Source organism: Poromitra crassiceps (genome assembly GCF_964638095.1).
Source record: "Poromitra crassiceps genome assembly, chromosome: 6".
Taxonomy (NCBI): domain Eukaryota; kingdom Metazoa; phylum Chordata; class Actinopteri; order Beryciformes; family Melamphaidae; genus Poromitra; species Poromitra crassiceps.
The window spans coordinates 26,410,104-26,431,197 of NC_139627.1; the positions used below are offsets into that span (position 1 = coordinate 26,410,104).

The 21,094-nt window shown below is 42.2% G+C and overlaps 1 protein-coding gene across 1 annotated transcript in view; it reads right to left on the minus strand.

Moving 5' to 3' along the window:
* LOC310777817 (mitogen-activated protein kinase kinase kinase 20-like) overlaps positions 1-20,987 on the minus strand; it is a gene marked incomplete at its 3' end in the record, with an annotated part of 26,043 nt that extends 5,056 nt beyond the window's left edge. The window contains exons 1-11 of the mRNA XM_083638171.1: positions 20,874-20,987; positions 18,280-18,509; positions 17,459-17,546; positions 10,069-10,170; positions 6,852-6,917; positions 6,722-6,750; positions 5,793-5,930; positions 4,167-4,253; positions 3,852-3,926; positions 3,640-3,746; positions 1,092-1,227 (exon numbers count right to left, since the gene is read on the minus strand). Coding sequence (XP_083494297.1) covers positions 1,092-1,227; positions 3,640-3,746; positions 3,852-3,926; positions 4,167-4,253; positions 5,793-5,930; positions 6,722-6,750; positions 6,852-6,917; positions 10,069-10,170; positions 17,459-17,546; positions 18,280-18,438 — 987 coding nt within the window. The 5' untranslated portion in view covers positions 18,439-18,509; positions 20,874-20,987. The remainder of the gene's footprint in view (positions 1-1,091; positions 1,228-3,639; positions 3,747-3,851; positions 3,927-4,166; positions 4,254-5,792; positions 5,931-6,721; positions 6,751-6,851; positions 6,918-10,068; positions 10,171-17,458; positions 17,547-18,279; positions 18,510-20,873) is intronic.
* Positions 20,988-21,094: the final 107 nt, after the last annotated feature.

Genomic DNA, 21,094 nt, shown 5'->3' on the forward strand with positions numbered 1-21,094 from the left:
TGGAAAATCATGTTAAACAATCAAATGTTCATCTCATTGAATCAAATGGTAATGTTAGGTCTGATGTCAAAGAAAACTGACATTTTCAAATGATATTCCTACCCTACCATACCTCAGTTGATCCGTTTTTAAGTCAAATTTGCTTGCCATCCTCAATTTAGGCAGCAGAAATGTCACAATATTGAAATATCTTCATATCGTCATGATATGATTTCACTGAACCACGATAAATGATCATATTGAATTATTGCCCAGCCCTAAAAAAAAAGTTAATTTTTTCACCAAACACAAGACGTGATTTTGAAAAGAGGAGGGAATGTAAACACTTCAAAACAGAACAGTGAAGTAACAGTAGTAGGAAAAGAGAGAAAAAGTAAAAATTATTTCCATATTTCCTATTCATATCATTCATAGCTTTTGCTGACAATTGCAAAAACAGGGCATAGAATATTGAGTGAGCATGTGTATACTGTATACATCGCATACAGTAATGCACAGCTTCCAAATAATGACTGCATGCAATTTGACGGAAACACAATTGTGATGCAATGTAACGTGAATGCAATGCAAGGAAAGCTTTCTCGTGCGTGCCAAAGAACATTGTGGAGAAACAAAGACAAAAGCAAAGCCACAAACAGCAGGTCAGAGAGTCGTGGAGGTTCACAGTCCAACAAGAACGGCACTGGAAACGCTGCATTCGCTATCTGCATCATGACGGATGACGACCATGCTTACTTGTTTACTTACTGGGCAATCATGCACTACACAGTGAACAGCTACAGCACTACCAACAACATCTACTAAAGCCATCAGCCTATTTATCGCTGATGTCCTCAATGCTTTCTCTCCCTTTCCATTCAACTCTCATTGCCTTCCCCTCTTCCACTCAATCAATCTGAAAAGCGAGGGGCTTTCATCCTTCCCCTGGTGGCGGTGTGCGAAACCATTGCAAAATCGTGTTACAATCAAGCCATCACTAGTGAATAATGGCGGCAAAGTGAAGTGTTGCTCTGTGACCACTCGACAGTGTGCGGCGCTCGCCCTCCGGGTGAAGGTGGCCCAAGGTGAAGAGGGGACAGCGGGGAGCTCACCGGGGTGTTGGACTGATCGATGAGTTTGCGCTCCCACATCTTCAGGCGGTGCTCCCTCTCCTTCAGCTCCTGCTCTTTGCTACTCAGGTCTCTCTCCAGCTTCTTGAGCCTCTCGAGTGTGGCTTCAATCTCACACCTACAAAACACAAGGCAACGCATCGGTCAGGAGCATGTCCATGCTGCACCACGTATCTCCACAGTACTGGGGCTAACTGCAATAAGTAGCTCTCTTGGAGGCTGATTTGCTCTACACAATGGACCAAAGCGATTAGGATTATTTAATAGGAAATATGCAATAAATAAATAAATAAATAAATCTGGAAAACAGAATCAGGTTTATTTTTGCCAGGTAAATTTTCACATACTATTAATTTGCCTTGGTGAAGTTGGTGCAGTACACTTAACGAGCATTTAGACAGACAAACAAGCAGCAGATAACCAGAGAGAAAGAAGAGATTCCTGAAAAATAAATTAGATACAGTATAATACAGTATTATGTACAATATCCCAGTGATGCACAGGGGTCAGAAAAAGGATCAAGCTTTGGCTGTGCTGGACAGGTTGAATGCAAACAACACTTTATTTTTGCCCTAATGCTGGGGAGGTTTGCTTTGTCCAGCAGATGGGGCTGTGCAGTGTACCATGGAAACCCATGGCAAGTTTCAGGCTGACAAAATTATTCATAAACACATGTAGCCCAGGCAGGAAGGTCCGCCCTTACTCCTCCCCATCCTGCAGCTCCTCCACCCCTACGCTTCCCACCTCAAACCATTTCCTCTCTCACTCACTCCTAATTTATCCTCTTTCCTGACAAACTCTCCCGGCATCTCCTCCTACCCTGCATTGTTTTCTTCCTATCTCAGCCGTCTTCCAAACTGGCCTGATACAGAGTCCAAACTGGCCTGATACAGAGTCCAAACTGGCCTGATACAGAGTGCAATAAGAGCCCATTTGACATTCAATGTAGAGAATCAGAATCCCTAATTAGAGTACATTTAAATTGACTTCTCATCCAAATAATATATGACATTAATACATCTATTCACCTGCCAGTTAATACCGTATTTACTATCAGAGGAAAATAAAACCACTGCATTGGATGGATTTCAACAGTCAGGTTTAATAACCAATCCGTCAGCTCCAGGTCCCTCAGATCGAATGACCAACTGTGTCTGAAGGTCCCGCGGGCCAAACTGGTGACAAGGGGTTACCAGGCTTTTGCAGTGATGGCGCCGACACTGTGGAATAAGCTCCCTTTGAACATCAAGTATGCCAACACCTTACAGACTTTTAAGGCCTTGCTTAAAACCCCCCTTTTCGCTCTAGATGATCACTGAGTTACTTTGCTGTTGTGTTGTGTGTCTGAGGTGTACTGATGTTCTCTGTCTCGCCGTCTGCCTGGTTCCCTGTCTCCTTTGTCCTGTCTATTAATTTATTTTCTTTTTTTTCCCCGGGCTGCGCCCCGGACCGATGTAAAAGTTGGCTGGGGGGGCGCAATTTAAATGAAAATATCATATCATATCATATCATATCATCAAATGCACTAGTTGCTTCTAACTATTGAACTCTCTGAGCTAGTGCCAGCAGGCATTTGCACCGTCCCTGTACATAGAGGTTATATAGAGGGTATAGACGGTTTTAACTTGACAACAAAAACATTCTAAATTGAACCCCCGCTCACTTCCTGTTGCAGTGTTTGCTATGGACATAAAAGAAAAAAAAACATTCAAGTGCAGGACTGACCATTCCGTGAAAACCGTCTATACATCTGAGCAGCGAAAACAAAAGTAACGATGTCGAGTGAATATTTCTGCAGTTTGCCGAATGCTGAGAAAAAGGAAGTGCTGTGGGGTTGCGCTCTGGTGAAAACCGTCTATATATTCACTGCTGGGTGATACAGGCAGCATGTCTGCTACCTGCACAGAGCAATAACAAGCCCCTCTGCCATGGCGTTAGCATAACATCTGTCTGAGTCCTAGTAAAGCAAACCTACACTCTAGTCCGGCACGACCCGCCTCCAACTAACTAACAAAGTTCAGCCATGAAAAAAAAAAAAGGCTTTCTGTGTCACATTCTGTTTCCTATGCATTGAGATTCACCCCACCTGCTCCACCTGCAGATGGCTGCCTGCCCTGGACATGTTGCCACCGTCAGGACTTCTGAGGAGAAGCATCAGAGCACAGACGAGCCCCAGAGAGAGGGAAGACAGCTGAGACTCAGGCGGTGCTGAACATCACCAAACCTCCAGCTGCTTATACAGGCCAATTAAACACTTCTACTTGAAAAAGATGCTGATTATTTTTGGGGCCTTATGAGTAAAGAGAGGAAGTATATCCAGATGGATGATCCTTTGGAGTTTTTCATGCCTTTATCAGTGTAATTATTAAAGATCTATTATGCAGGCTCTCAAGTCCTTTTTCATATTTCACGGCCCCGAGCACAGCTACATTTCCACATCTTTCTTTCAAATAGTTACTAATTTCCTTAGGCTCCAGCATGAGAGTTCTAAATACATTGACTGGGCCTGGAGAACGGGTGATCACATTACCTCCATTCAGCCTTGTTGTTTAGAAAGGAGTTGCACTGTTGAGGAAGTTGGCTGTCGTTTGACATGGACTCCAGAGTCGAGAGGATCTGCTTGAACATTGGCCTTTCCTAAAGGGACAGAGAAACAGGACACCGTTTGCCTCGTATCCGATGAAAACACACATTGTTCATGCCAGTTAGGAGGAGACTCTTGAGACTCTGTAGTGTTCTCACCTTGGGCTCTGTGACCCAGCACTTCGTCATGAGCTCGGCAAAGCTGGCGGGACAGCTGCTGGGAACGGTTAATCTCTGAAACACATTATTATTATTATTATTTATTTATTTATTTATTTATTTATTTATTTATTTATTTATTTATTTATTTATTTATTTATTTATTTTTAATATTGTTATGATTATGATGGTTATTATTATTATTATTATTATTAATAATAATAATGTTATGTATGGACAGGAACTATTCCCCAGTTATGAGGTAAGGACTGAGGATATTCTTTGTGTGAAACAGGAAGGGGGATTGAACAATACCTCATTTTTCTCCACCACTAGCCAGGCCACTTGTAAGCCTTCCAAGCCTTTGAAGGGTATCTCACGTGTAAGCATCTCCCACAGAACCTAACACAAAGAGAAGGGCTCTGCTCAGACAGACCAAACATAACAAAACCACAGACTCTCTGCTCAGGACCAGAACCTGAACAAAAGCAAATCAACCTAGAGAGCAAAACAAACAATAAATAAATAAATAAATAAATAAACAAACAAACAAACAAATAAATACATAAATAAATAAATAAATAAATAAATAAATAAATACATACATACATACATACATACATACATACATACATACATACATACATACATACATACATACATACAGTACATACATACATACATACATACATACATACATACATACATAAAACCTAATAACATGCTATTTTGTGTATTTTTTGCATTTTTGTGTATCAGGCCTACAGCCTGACGAAGACCAGAGGTTGAAACGCGTTGCGTCTCTTGTGCCCTTGTCCTTTGAAGATGTATTGTGTATTAACCATTGAGTATACCTGTACATTACTTCTTTATTAATTAAATTCTTTATAAGCATCAAGAAGCTCCCTTTTTTCTATTTACCTTTTTTCTATTTACTAGAGAAAAAATATATAAATAAGGAACCTCATTGAGCAAAATATAAATGTTTTATATGTGCATACAAATTAACAAAAATACAATTATACTTTGCTGTCACTCTTGCATAACAACTGAAACATACAAAGTTGTTATTTAGTTAGTGATCCATTAAAAGACTGACATGATTTCTGAAGTCCAACAGCAGTATCCCTAGGAAATTTAGGTTAATTTCTCTCAGTTGGCATTCACCAATGTCAGCAAAACAAACCTTCATCGACATCTCAAAATAGTGACATCATAAAAATGTAGATGAACCAATCATTTCGAAACACCCTATTATGACGGGCTGGATTTACGAGTACCTTCTAAAGGTGCCCCCATTTCTGCATTTCTCCTGCTCGCTACATCTCTAGTTTCTATTCTACTGTGGAACTGAACTCTGAAACATGTTTGATTGGTAAAATCTGAATTCTGAAAAACATACTTTTGCAGGATACCTGAAATTAAGAGCAATCATGGGTGTAAGTGATGATGATGATGATGATGATGCATTTCAAATTACAAATAAACCATTCCAACTCTGTAGACAGCCAAGAATAAAAGATGAAGGAAGAATGAAAGAATGGTAAAGAAACAGTAACTTCCTTAAGAGGCTGTACAGTACTTCTGTAAAGGTCAAAAACACTTCTATAGTCCACTTTAGCAAAGGAAGAAAAGCGTAGCTACATGAAAATATCACGTTTGAAAGTCTGTCCTTTTAAGTGCGAGTGGGACCGGCTGATTGACCGTTTATTTTCTCAGTTCAGTCATGCTGTGAAAAGTGAGCAATTGGAGCAATTTCTCCAAAGATAATGCAATGAATAGATTCTTTGCATTCGTTTTTACCCGACTTTAGGCTGACTTTTTGGTCGCCCATGAAATGTCTTCTATTAAGTCAAATACTTTCTCTCAAGAAAGCTCTTTACAAACAGGTTCCTGCTTTGGTGGACTCAAAGAGGTGTGGCCGCAGTCCTGGTCACTCACCACGCCGTAGGAGTAGGTGTCGCAGGTCTCAGACACAGGCAGGCTCTGGATGAGCTCGGGAGCCATCCAGGGGAACGTGCCCACCAACGACATGTGTGTGGTGTGAGACAGAAACCTAGATGCCCCGAAGTCACAGATCTGCAGGGACAAACACACAGTTGAGGCTAATCTAATGAATACAGTTTCTTTTGGTACCCATAGCATCCTATGATTCATGATATGAGCCACAGAAGAAAGTTTAATTTATTTATTTATTTATTTGTTTATTTGTCAGGGACAATGCAAGACAACATTGTAACAAGTTACAGGAACATGAAACATATGCGATGCATATAGGATATCTAGCCAAGGCTAATTTGCAATCCCTGTCCCTGGGTAGGCTTTTCTAATAAAATACATAATCTGAAACAAAGTAAGCAAACAACAATACTGTATAATGGCATGATTTGAAATTCGAACTATCACACCATACATCGACTTGACAATTTATCCCACAAAACTGATTTTTATGTATTTTTATATATGAATATCATTACTTTTACTTCCTAGAAAATGGGGGAAAAAACATTCCAAATTTCACTTCCACCTCGCTGTTCGTCAACAAACTGTTGACTGCCATGCTTTTCTATTATCTTGTTTCTCTTGTCTTTTCTCTTAGCCACATCCAAAGCAACCAGAGACATAGCTGTCGCTATTTCCTTCTGTGGGCTAAGTTACCCACTGCCCTCTTGTGTCCATATACGGTAGGTAAATAATATATTTCATGCTCAAATTCCACAAAACTTGTTACTTCATCAGAGCTGGCAACAGAGTGCTTGAAATCAAACTCTAGACTAGAGAATATGACTTATTACTGCAAATCAAGGTATATATTTTCATCAAAACCAAAGTGGACAGCACACTCTTATGGTCAAGTACATTCAACCTACCTTGAGAACTTTGTCTGCCGTTACAACAACTGCAAAGGAAAAGAGTGTTTTGAAAGTCAGTAGAAATATCTATTCACTTCAAACAATATATAGCTTCTCTTTTAAATCCAAATAAAATGTGATCTGTTACCATTCCTGGACTTCAGGTCTCTGTGGATAACCTTCACGGGGGCCTCTGAATGTAAATAGTGCATTCCTAATGGGGAAATAAAGAAAGGTTCTTCAGTGGGAAACCACCTGGATGTAAACAATCCTATGTGCTTCTCATCCCTCTCTCCTGCATGTCTCTGTCCCTCTGTCCCTGCATCCCGATGCTCATTACCTATGTAAACTACTGTATGGGCTCTAAAATTACCTATGTAAACTACTCTATGGGCTCTGATTAAACATTACCTATGTAAACTACTGTATGGGCTCTAAAATTACCTATGTAAACTACTGTATGGGCTCTGATTAAACATTACCTATGTAAACTACTGTATGGGCTCTAAAATTACCTATGTAAACTACTGTATGGGCTCTAAAATTACCTATGTAAACTACTGTATGGGCTCTAAAATTACCCATGTAAACTACTGTATGGTCTCTGATTAAACTGTAAACTACTGTATGGGCTCTGATTAAACTGTAAACTACTGTATGGGCTCTGATTAAACTGTAAACTACTGTATGGGCTCTGATTAAACATGACCTATGTAAACTACTGTATGGGCTCTGATTAAACATTACCTATGTAAACTACTGTATGGGCTCTGATTAAACATGACCTATGTAAACTACTGTATGGGCTCTAAAATTACCTATGTAAACTACTCTATGGGCTCTGATTAAACATTACCTATGTAAACTACTGTATGGGCTCTAAAATTACCTATGTAAACTACTGTATGGGCTCTAAAATTACCCATGTAAACTACTGTATGGGCTCTAAAATTACCCATGTAAACTACTGTATGGGCTCTGATTAAACATTACCTATGTAAACTACTGTATGGGCTCTGATTAAACATGACCTATGTAAACTACTGTATGGGCTCTGATTAAACATTACCTATGTAAACTACTGTATGGGCTCTGATTAAACATGACCTATGTAAACTACTGTATGGGCTCTGATTAAACATTACCTATGTAAACTACTGTATGTGCTCTGATTAAACATTACCTATGTAAACTACTGTATGGGCTCTGATTAATCATTACCTATGTAAACTACTGTATGGGCTCTGATTAATCATTACCTATGTAAACTACTGTATGGGCTCTAAAATTACCTATGTAAACTACTGTATGGGCTCTGATTAAACATTACCTATGTAAACTACTGTATGGGCTCTAAAATTACCTATGTAAACTACTGTATGGGCTCTAAAATTACCTATGTAAACTACTGTATGGGCTCTAAAATTACCCATGTAAACTACTGTATGGGCTCTGATTAAACTGTAAACTACTGTATGGGCTCTGATTAAACTGTAAACTACTGTATGGGCTCTGATTAAACTGTAAACTACTGTATGGGCTCTGATTAAACATGACCTATGTAAACTACTGTATGGGCTCTGATTAAACATTACCTATGTAAACTACTGTATGGGCTCTGATTAAACATGACCTATGTAAACTACTGTATGGGCTCTAAAATTACCTATGTAAACTACTCTATGGGCTCTGATTAAACATTACCTATGTAAACTACTGTATGGGCTCTAAAATTACCTATGTAAACTACTGTATGGGCTCTAAAATTACCTATGTAAACTACTGTATGGGCTCTAAAATTACCCATGTAAACTACTGTATGGGCTCTAAAATTACCCATGTAAACTACTGTATGGGCTCTGATTAAACATTACCTATGTAAACTACTGTATGGGCTCTGATTAAACATGACCTATGTAAACTACTGTATGGGCTCTGATTAAACATTACCTATGTAAACTACTGTATGGGCTCTGATTAAACATGACCTATGTAAACTACTGTATGTGCTCTGATTAAACATTACCTATGTAAACTACTGTATGGGCTCTGATTAATCATTACCTATGTAAACTACTGTATGGGCTCTGATTAATCATTACCTATGTAAACTACTGTATGGGCTCTAAAATTACCTATGTAAACTACTGTATGGGCTCTGATTAAACATTACCTATGTAAATTACTGTATGGGCTCTGATTACACATTACCTATGTAAACTACTGTATGGGCTCTAAAATTACCTATGTAAACTACTGTATGGGCTCTGATTAAACATTACCTATGTAAACTACTGTATGGGCTCTGATTAATCATTACCTATGTAAACTACTGTATGGGCTCTGATTAATCATTACCTATGTAAACTACTGTATGGGCTCTAAAATTACCTATGTAAACTACTGTATGGGCTCTAAAATTACCTATGTAAACTACTGTATGGGCTCTGATTAAACATTACCTATGTAAACTACTGTATGGGCTCTGATTAATCATTACCTATGTAAACTACTGTATGGGCTCTAAAATTACCTATGTAAACTACTGCATGGACTCTGATTAAACATTACCTATGTAAACTACTGTATGGGCTCTGATTAAACATTACCTATGTAAACTACTGTATGGGCTCTGATTAATCATTACATAATTATGTAAATTACTGTATGGACTCTGACCCTCACATGGAGAAGTAATGCATCTTTGAACCACATGCTCATGTTCACAAGTGGGACCCCATCCTTTCTGAAATATGTCTAGAATAACAATGAGCTGAGAGAGACCTTGAGCTGCCTTCAGTAGAAATGCATTCTATGACAAACTTGCTAATAAGCGAAAAATAAATAAATAATAATACGATTTTTTTTTTTTCTGTTTTTTTCTCCCCAATTGTACTTGGCCAATTTCCCCCTGCTGTTGTAGACTAGCACATGCTTCCTCCAATACATGTGCAGTCGTCAGTCGCTTCTTTTCACCTGACATCGAGGCGTTTCACGGTCAGGACGTAGGAGGATCATGCTATTCCCGCACTTCCCAATCCCCTCCACGCCGTACAGGCACCCCCGACTGACCAGAGGAGGCACTAGTACAGCGACCAGGACTCATACCCCACCGGCTTCCCACCCACAGACAGGGCCAATTGTGTCTGTAGGAATGCGGCCTGACCAAGCCGGAAGTACTACTACTGTGTGGTAGAACTTACTGTAGAAGAGTGATTTTACCTCTACACTACACTAAACCCAAACAGCAATACTGTAATACTTGCTACAGCAAAAAGAGTACCGTAATTGTATTTCAAAACACTGGTACACTTGATATCTGCTGCTCACTAATATAAACAAGTAGGTAAATAAATAAACTTTACCTTTAGCAATCTCCATGGCCCACGTCATGATCTGACCCATGTCCATTTCCTCACTTTCAACACTGGACAGGTAATCATACAAGGATCCCCCACTTGCATACTCTATGAAAAGAAAATAACAACAACAAAAACAGTTCAACATACTGTAATTACATGAGTGTTTTAGTGCTAAGAATCTGACACCAAATTGTAGTTCAATCAAACAAATCCTGATATAAAAGACTATACGAATGGCAAATCATGTGGGTAAAATGCACTGTAGTGGCAAACTGTACTCCTGAGGTGCCACATTATACATACAGTATGAGCACAGTATGTGAGAGCGTTATGTGAAAACAAATGAAAACTGAATTTCTGTCTGAAGCCTGGTGGAGACAAGCTGACAGCGTCTTGTCCTGTCACTGACCTGTCACCGAGGATGAGCTCATTTATCACAGCGCTCAGAGGAAACACTCACACAAATTAACCCCCTGCCCGAGCCATGCGTTCTCCCAGGACGCCACAGGATGGCCATGTTACAGCCATCAACGTCACTCAAACCCTGATGCTTCAGACAACTCTTTCTCTAGCCATTTCCCCCCCTCAAAACGTTCGATGTTTTCAAAAGTTTTATAGACTTTATACAGTCTTGTACACTTTCTGTGGATCTGGACATCCATGTAGCCTCTAGCAAATCTCTAAATAAAGTCTCAAGACAGAGATATAGCTTACCCTTCTGTGAATTAACACTATTCAGAGCAATTAAATCAATATTTTTGCTATCTGTAGACCAAGACAGAGACACACAGCTATCTTGTACCTGTAAAAAAGTGCCTAGATAAGGATGAAAGGGTAAAAGGAGCACTGTCTGATATCAGCTGGACCAGAAGGGAACTGGTGTTTGTGCAACATAATCCAATCGTGTCAATACAGACTAATGTAAACACACACAGGCACCAGGATAGGACATGGTTACAGTCTAAAAAAAAAAAAAACACTGTTATAAAAACACCAAGATCGTTCATATTATGGCTTCTTTTGTGTAGTAACAAAAGTTGACCGTCTAACTGCAGACTTATAGACTTACAGTATGCATGTTTGTAAGTGTAAACAACAATAACAAAAGCCTATAGCCTACCATTAGAGCAAATATAAAAAAGAGGTTCACCTTAATTCAACTTTATTGTTCAATCAAATAGCTCAAATACCTGTGAGGCAGTAACCGGTCTGCCTCTGTACTTTGTACTGATGATCACGATGATCAACATTCCATAGATTTAATTTGCGTGCTTCTGTGCTCAACTTTACTTTCATTTCAGACTCATCCACCTCCTCACAGTAAATAATTCTAAGGCCATGAAACACTACTTACATAACCAACTAGAGCCAAACAACAAATAGGCATGGTATGTAACGGGTAATGGTGCCACTGTCCATAAATGTAAGTTGTCTGACCAACCTCTCCATTCCTTTGGTTTATGAGCCTGCTGAGCAAGAGCTTGTCTGAGAAGGAGCATTAGCTGGAAACATCACTGTCTTGGTTGATGGCTAATTAAAAGGTACAGTAAATGGGAGCTCAGTGTGCGGACCTTCTTTCTTTTTTCCCTGCTGAGCACGAGCAATTACTGTCAAAGCCATGTTAGTCAACCTAGACAAATAGGTTGTTGTAGATATTGTTTGTTAGAAAGATTGAACTGCAGGGCCCTGATATATCAGCAGACAGAGGAAATGTACTGTATAACTCAGCTGATGAATGTGGACATGGCATGGTCAGAATGGTCATAAAAGATTTTCCTTTATTAATTAGATTGTGCTTTGATAAACAGAGACACCAGCTCCTTGACAACCAACCCCTTTGTCTTTCACAGCCGCACAATTGCAATTTTTTTAGGCTACCACACTTAGTTCATTCCCATTGACTATGATTTTGGCACTATTACTACTGTATTTCCTTATAGTGAATACCATAACATTGGATTTTTTTTATATTTAGGGAGAGTTTATTTAGCTGAAACCATTTAGCAATTTATTCCATGCCCTTATTTGCTTCTGATATTAAAGAATCAAAGTTAGTGTGCGAAATAATTACATTTGTATCATCAGCGAAAAGTAGAGGCAGTACATTAGAAGATGTAGTATCAAGGTCATTAATGTAAATTAAAAATAACAAAGGCACAAGTGTTGATCCTTGGGGAACCCCACACGTTATTCTAGATCTTCCTGAAGACCAGTTATTGACACAGACATATTGCTCTCTGTTATGAATATAATTTAATAACCATTTGTATGCACATTCATGAAAACCATATTTGGCTAATTTAGCAAGTAATACGTCATGGTTCACTGTATCAAAGGCTTTGAATAATTATATTCTATTCTATTCTGCTGGAGTGATATCTGAGAACTTTGAGAAAGATACTGGCATGGCTTACGTAACTAAAACATCATGACAAGTGAGGTCTCCAGACCATAGTTCAAGCAGAAGGCCACTCACGCATAATCCGATCATCCCCTGACGACAGTCAAGTTCTAGCATAACGTGGTCAGTCAAAAGTTCTAGCATGACGTCTGCTATGACGTCAAACATGACGTCAGTTAATCCTCATATATATAGCAAGGGTTCTACGTCACCTCTCTCTCTCTGGCCGATCATAGCAGCAGCAGCTCACGGCAGCCCATCTCCCTTGAAGCCGGCCTCCGAAGCGTTGTTTCGCACCAGATCCGCAGACCGAATCAGCACCCACGGGCCTTCTCTACCCGTGGATATTCCCATTCCTGGCATGTCGAGTTCCGAGCCGGAGCAGCCCACGGACCGTGACGGCAGCTTAGACATCGGTCCCCTGTCCCGGACCGGCCACGGAGCGTACTTGCCTTCCGAGGTGTCTGACGAGGACGTTGGCGAAGCGACCGGACCACGGGCTGCCAGCATGGCCCCGACAAGAAGGCCCAGCGCGCGTTCCCGTGGCACGGGGCGCGCCACTGCGACGGCCCGTGTATAACGGCCCAGCCACATCTACGCGTCGTTTGACGCGGGGCTGACGCTGCTGCCCATCCACTTTGTATTGGAACATGCTGCTCGACGCCTCGCAAAGCATGCTGGGAGACCAGACGGCGCGTGCAGCATGTTCCAATACAAAGTGGATGGGCAGCAGCGTCAGCCCCGCGTCAAACGACGCGTAGATGTGGCCGGGCCGTAACAGAGGACGAAGCGCCGCGCCGTGGACGCCCAAAAACGCGTGCGAGCGTGCCGGAGGGAGAGGCCGCTCGGCGCGGACGTGCGAGAGGCCGCGGGCGAAGACCAGTGGAGGCGGCTGCCCCGAGAGCCGGGAGCCGCCGGGGAAATGCAGGCCGCGGGGCCGCCGCGAGACGCCACGTACTTCCTGGTCGGGAACCGGCTTGGAGAAGCGCTGAAGCTGGAGTTGCCGTAGCATCTCGGGCACTCCGGGCAGACCGAGAGGTCCATGGGGCGAACGGTTCATTCTGGCGGCGACAGCTGAAGTGTAGTGCAGTTTGCTTTCCCTTCCAAATCCAGCGACGTAAGGTGGTCCATTCACGAGGGGAATAAGCACTCGGAGCGGCCACCTCGGCCGCCGAGCAAGGAGTGCCCTCCGCCCCCCTCCAGCAAATGGGCCGCTGGCCCTCATCGGCATTCTCCAGCTACATCCGCCCGGAGCAGGCGGCCATACTGGCGGCCCAAAGAACCCTCCTCCCTTAATCGGCGAGCATGGCAACAAACAGTGTCCCGAACTTTAAAATGTCTCGTTGGTGGCGGCTCCCCGTAAGCATGGCGCCCAGTAAGGCGCAGTAAATTCCCCGGCTCATTTTTGGGGGGATAGAGTCGGAGAAAGTCAGGGTAGTTGCGCCAAGGCAGCCAAGTAGGCCAAGCCGGGAAGCGCCAAGCTAAACTTTAATGTACCAAGATCGAAGGCCCGACCGAGTTGGGAGCGCCAGCCGCAAATAGCTGTAAGTCGCTAAAAAGGTCGAAGGCCGGAAAAGTACAATCGCGAAGCGCCAAGGCGGCCAGGTAGGCCAGGCTGGGAAGCGCTATCGCGAGGTGCCCGACCGAGTTGGGAGCGCCAGCCGTAAATAGCTGTAAGTCGCTAAAAAAGGTCGAAGGCAGGAAAAGCACGTACCAAGGCCCGACCGAGTTGGGAGCGCCAGCTGCAAATAGCTGTAAGTCGCAAAAAAGGTCGAAGGCCGGAAAAGTACAATCGCGAAGCGCCAAGGCGGCCAGGTAGGCCAAGCTGGGAAGCGCTATCGCGAGGTGCCCGACCGAGTTGGGAGCGCCAGCCGCAAATAGCTGTAAGTCGCTAAAAAGGTCGAAGGCCGGAAAAGTGCAATCAACTACTGGCGCCTGCAGATCTCAATTAACCTCCGGTAATCAGATCTTCCTTTTGGGGGATCTCCTAGCCTATGCAGGTGCCCTCCTCTGCCTCAAGAGCAGCGCCACTGGCCAATGGAGTCAAGCGCCAAAGCATTTGCCATGCATGCCGATTGCTAAATAAAGTTTGTCTAATCCTACCAACTGGCCTCTCCTGATTGAAGTGAGGTCTCCAGACCATAGTTCAAGCAGAAGGCCACTCACGCATAATCCGATCATCCCCTGACGACAGTCAAGTTCTAGCATAACGTGGTCAGTCAAAAGTTCTAGCATGACGTCTGGTATGACGTCAAACATGACGTCAGTTAATCCTCATATATATAGCAAGGGTTCTACGCCACCTCTCTCTCTCTGGCCGATCATAGCAGCAGCAGCTCACGGCAGCCCATCTCCCTTGAAGCCGGCCTCCGAAGCGTTGTTTTGCCCCACCCACCTCCCCAGTCCGCCACCAACGAGTCTTGACTCCTGATCCCCCACGGGGGGGGGATCTCCTAGCCTATGCAGGTGCCCTCCTCTGCCTCAAGAGCAGCGCCACTGGCCAATGGAGTCAAGCGCCAAAGCATTTGCCATGCATGCCGATTGCTAAATAAAGTTTGTCTAATCCTACCAACTGGCCTCTCCTGATTGAAATGTAGTTGTTCCTGTGAAGGTAAATAAAGCAAGGCAGCTACTTAAAATAGAGATCACGTTCCCATTTTGGCAGAGATTTCAACAAACTTATTGGGTCATTTCCGAGTCCACAATCTTACAGCAGCATTATGATTCACCTTTCACCCTCCCAATAATAGCCCACCCACATGATGCAGTATATAAATAGATAAGCCATGTTTTACGGCAGGATGTGAGACACTATGGAGAGTCACTTTGGATTCCGTGGTGTTGAGACTCGTGAGAGTGAACTTCCTTGTACATGTATGTGTGCATACTTGGCCACTAAATACTCTGATTCTGAAGAGCAGCACAATATAGAAACATCACACAGCACCCTTCATCATAGGATAAAAACACATGATAGTCTATACAGTGGTTCCCAACCTTTTTTGTCTTATGTACCCATTGAGCTGTTTTGCCAGGCCAATAGTACCCCTCACTCATGCCTGTTGATGATGCTCCTAAATGTGTTCTATAACTTTTTGTGTAATATGGAGACATACAAAGAAATGCAGACAAAAGATATTTTTCACTGAACTGATGGGTGTGTGGGCATGGCCTCCTTTTTCCTTTTGTAGCCAGGCTCTGCTAAACCTGAATCTGATGCGACAGCAACTGGACATTTTTGAGCCATTTATCAGTCATGTAACAGTTGACACCTGTCAGGGGGAACTAGTTGCGGCGTGTACGTGCCATTTTAACAATGGGCTTATGAAATGACTTTTGAAATTATTTTCTTTTTCATCATTTTGGAAATAAATTCTAATCCCAAATCTTTCCAAGTGCCCACTGCAAGCTGCTCAAGTAAATTGGGGTACACGTACCCCTGGTTGGGAATCACTGGTTGATTAGATAATGCACAAACACAGTATGGGATTGGGGGAAAACTGCAGTCAGTAAATACACAGAGAGGAAAAGCAAGATACTGTGTTGCTGCAGGCTGAGGACGGGGGTGAGAGGATCAGTTCTACTGAGTGGAGAACAAAAATAACCTGCACTGCAGGACACTACATTGTCAAGCCAATGAGAGGAGGTGGTGTTGGGTTGTTCAGGATGGGAGTGGGGTCTGCTACCAGTTTCGTTATTTCAAATTAGGGCTGGGCGATTTGGACAAAATCAAATATCACAATATTTTTGACCAACTACCTCGATATTGATATTGTGACAATATTGTAGGGATGACTATTGGTACTTTCACAAAATATCTTTGTGGATACAATGACAAAGTGGGTAAATCGGGGTAAATGCAAATAAAAAAAACAGTTAGAACTGTCTGGTAAGTTCAGAAAAGTATTCACTTTACTGTAATGCAGCCATTTTAGAACCAGGAAAACAATCACTTATGCCATATCGTGATATTACGATATCCAAAATCTAAGACGATATCTAGTCTCATATCACAATAATGATATAATGTTGTTATATTGCCCAGCCCTAGTTCAAATGTTTCCTAAAGAGAGAGAACGAGGGTTCTGGTGATCTTTGTGGAAGGACAAGATGCAACATGTGGGAGTGCTGAGAAGTCACTAGGTTTCCTGCCTACATGGGCGAGTCTGTTTCTCGTGTCTGTGCTGGAGACCAGAGAAAGACGTTTTATGTGTGTTCAGCTCTCAGTAGGCTATTTTGTAGCTTCAGTTGACTTTCTCTCCTGTGTTTCTGTTTGTACTTGCGATATCTGCTATTTCACCACTTCCTACTGGTCACTTTCAGTCATATATAGGAGCCACTTTAAGGCCTCCTATATTGACTTGTTCCTGTTGGCAACTAGCCCTGAAGAAGGCCATATGGCTGTTTTAAATTCTGTTCCATGAAGAACTAGCCTTATATTAAAGCTTTTTAATGAAGAAGAGTGCCTTGGAATCTCCTTTGATGAACTCTATGCTTTCCCCAACATCCAAAGAGCACCTTCTGTAAGCATTTTTTCACTATAAGGAACGCCGAAGCCCTCCTTTCCTTTCATATACTGTATATAGGAGCCATGTTGTTAAAACATTTCCTGCTGTTCCTTCATATAAAAAAGCTTTCCATTGACAAACTAACTGAAGGCTTTTGACAGGAAATGAAATGTTTATCCACAGGTTTTACAGTTTTTTTTAGTGCAGAGGCACCAACAGGCAAAGTTACATGGGCTTGACAGGTTGCTGCATTCTTCTCACCTAGACAAAAAATAGGGGCACCACTATCAATGTGTGCACTTCCTGAACCCTCTGGCATTCACCAATGCTTCAATAGAACCCTCAGCAGCATTCAGTCAGCGCTGAACACACTGTGCTACAAAAACACTGCAAACTTTCCATAACAGTGTAACTGTTTATGACTGTTTATTACTGAGAGATGAATGTGGCTGTAGTATTAAGGCTGTGTGGATAATACACTTACCGGTGACAATGCCATAGTTGGGGGCCTCAACGACGGCCCCGTAAAACTGAATGATGTTGCGATGGCTGAGGATGCTCAGAATCTCTGCCTGTAGATTGAATGAACACACAAGGAGACAGCGTTACTGGGACGCAACTTTTGTTATAATGGAGGTCAGCAAATGTGTTCCTTAATAAATAACTTTGAGCATGTAAAGAAAAGCCAAGTGAAAAGTATTGTATTAGTACTGTATAATATAGTTATTGAAATATATGTTAATAATAATGCACAATACATATACATAGGCCCAAGAAATGTATTGTCCAATCATTCCTAGAAAGAAGAGAAACCTAACAAAACCACTTCATTTAATTGCAACCAAACACTATAATTAAAAGGACAATTGATTGCGTGTGAAAGGACTACATAGATTTTTGTTCACTGGAGGACCATCTCTCCAACACTTGAGGGAAGTTGAATGGATATCTGTTATCTTTTGGAATTTCATAAAGGAAATTATGGCCAACAAATGTAATAGAATTTCCCTGAAAAGATGTCAAATATGATTCTTTTTGTGTTTAAGACAATGAGGCTGTCATTTGAAAGTAATTTCAAGAACCGGCTATGCTTTAATTGGGCCAAATACATTCTCTCAATTGGCAATAATCTTTCTTTTAAAGCATAACATGCACAATTCTAGGCACTAAGAGTGGGGGAGTATAATGACTATGACTGCTGGGGACAGAAGTCACCACAACCCACTAAATGGGGGAGCAATTAAAATGATTACTATACTGACAATTAAAAAGTATATGAAAAGCCTGGGCAATTATGACTCCTACCTCATTTTCAATCTTGAGCAGTTTTTTCACCGCCACCTCTTTGTCCTGGGAGATCCACCTGGCTCGGTACACACTTCCGAAGCTGCCACCGCCGCAGTTCTCGTAGAAGAGGATGTCATCGAACTTGATTTGCACGAAGGAGGCGCTGAGAGACGACATCTCATAATGACACCAGCTCAACTTCTGGAGGACCACCGCGAAAAGGAAGGAAGATTCACCAAAGAAAAACCCTGGGAACAGTGGTCAAAGTCAGTCTGCTGGTTCAAGGGAGGTTCCTGGAAATCCTTAATGTATTACAAAAAAACTAACTTGCCCCTGTGGCACTATGCACTGAATGAACAGTGTCACTCCACAACGCACCATTTGAGAGTGTGACTGGATGGAGGCTGGATGGGGCTCTAACTCGACCCTACAGAGGCTCGCTTGCCATTGGCTATGTCTGCATGCAGTGGCGGTGTGAAATCCCTGGTTTTAGCCGTGTGACTTCCCATTCTCGACCCCGCAGAACTCCTCTGCATAGTCTTCTTCATCAGTACCAGGAAGCAATGAGCTCAGGATGCAGAGTCTGCTTGTATAAGGACTATGGCATGCCCGGTATGCTGTGACCACGCAGCCAAAGTCACAGACTATTCTAGCACAGTCTGTTGAGTACAAGTAAGGCCACAGGGGGAGATGAGCACGACTGTCAGCTGTAAAAATATAATCGCGATGATAAACTGTGTCTGAATGTACAACTGTTTGAAATGACGAAGGCCCTCATTAGTCTCTAATGGCCCTTTTCACAGCAACCGTTTTGAGGTGGTAAGGCAGGAAGTAAAGCAAGTGTAACCAATAATGAGGGCCATGGCACTGGAAAATCTATATGGAATGGCACCATCATTCATGATATTGGTTACACCTGCTTTACTTCCTGCTTTACCACCTCAAAACGGTTGTTGTGAAAAGGGTCTATTGAGCCGAAAGGAGTTGGGCCTCCTGCCCATGTAAATGCAAGGTTAGGAAATCGATGCTTCCAAACTGGCACCCACACTATAGTATTAGCATTTTCCTTTGATTGTGCATAACAGCATAAAAGCATATTGTAAAGAAATAATTCATCATTACAGGAAATTGTACCTCTGTTACTATTCCTAGGTTTCCCATTTACAGCTGGGCAATTATGGCTTTTAAAGGGCTGTTACCTGGGTCTGATTGGGATTGCTATCCATCCACAGACTGTATCCATCCCAGCGGGAAATTACTCCATTGTCACAGAGGGGAGCCATTGCTTTCTGCTGATTTACTAGTAGGCTATTCTATACTCACACCAATCTACTCAGTACCAGCCCACAGACCCATTATTGTGTGGCCACTCAACAAGCCTGGGTTACTGGGATATGGGATCACTCCTTCCTGACAGTCCTCCGCAAACGCATTGGAATAATAATGGTCTGATAACCTATGCAAGGTACAGTACCATATGGGGCCCTCTTTTTTTCCCCTTTTTTGGGGGGGGAAGGTGGGGGGTTCTCCACAAAACTATGACACAAATCTAAGAATCAGAATGAAATAAAAAATAGTTTCCAAGAAGATTAAAAGTCTCATGATTGATTGTCATTGGATGGCTGCGGGTGGTGACTGGTGCATGAGCCATTCATTTCTCCATCGATTTTGTAAAATGCTTATAAAAACAGTTTTACTGGGTCAAACTAAGCAATTCAGTTATAGAATCAGGAGAGACCATATAACATGGACCAAAAATAAATTATATATATATTTTTTTTACTTTTTGTGTGTGTGTGTGTGTGTGGGGGGGGGGGGGGGTACTAATCTGGCCTTGACTGACCATTATGTCATACTCCAGTTAAAGATTGTAAATCAAGTAACAACAACAACAACAACAACAACAACAACAACAACAACAACAACAACAACAACAACAACAACAACAACAACAACAACAACAACAGATCACAATAGGCTGCAGAACACAAAATACTAGGCTACTGTTGCGCTGCTACTTCCTAGATGGGAGTGGTGAATTTGTCCATAGGCTACAACAACCTGAACTGCTGCGGTCAGTTTTGTACATGTCTCAAGTGGAGGAAACACGTTGGTTCACAGTCAGCGCTGCGCTGCACTATTTCAACACAGAGGCATCTAGATATTGATATTATAATCTTGGATATATTAGTCATGCATTGAGCTCATTCAGTGGTTATCCTAGGTATTGATTATGCGTCTGTAGGCAGGCTATAGCTCTTTAGGGCCATTTTCATACATGGCTCATGGCTGCTGTTTCTATGCACATAAGACCGTTGAGAAAGTAGGCGGCACATAGGCTAATTTTAATTTCTAAGATCAAAACAAGAGAGCAGGATCGAAGACACCGTGGGAAACAAAGTAACGCAATGACGCTTTGACAGAGAGCTCATGAAAATGAACTGCATCAGCTACAGTAAAGTAAATAGCGCAGGAACAGGGCAAAATCATTCAGTAGCCTGTGCATATTATTTCTGCAAGTGACAGTAACAGATAGCAGCCACTAGTCTACACCAACACGTAATCAGCCTACCTAACTTTGAATCTCAACTTAAATGACAACACATACATACCGACGTCACGACGTGTGGTGTCAAGTTCGTATCCTATAGCAGTGCAGTTTAACAACAGGGCAGGCGAAAGAAAACTTACTGTAATAAAAATAATTGAGCTCTCCTCTCACTTTCCGGGAATTCGCATGTGACGTTTATGATGTCTCTACTGCCGGTACTACACAGTCTCCGTGGTGGTTTAACAAGTTGCCCAACTTCTTTCCAGCCTCGTTCAGTTGCCT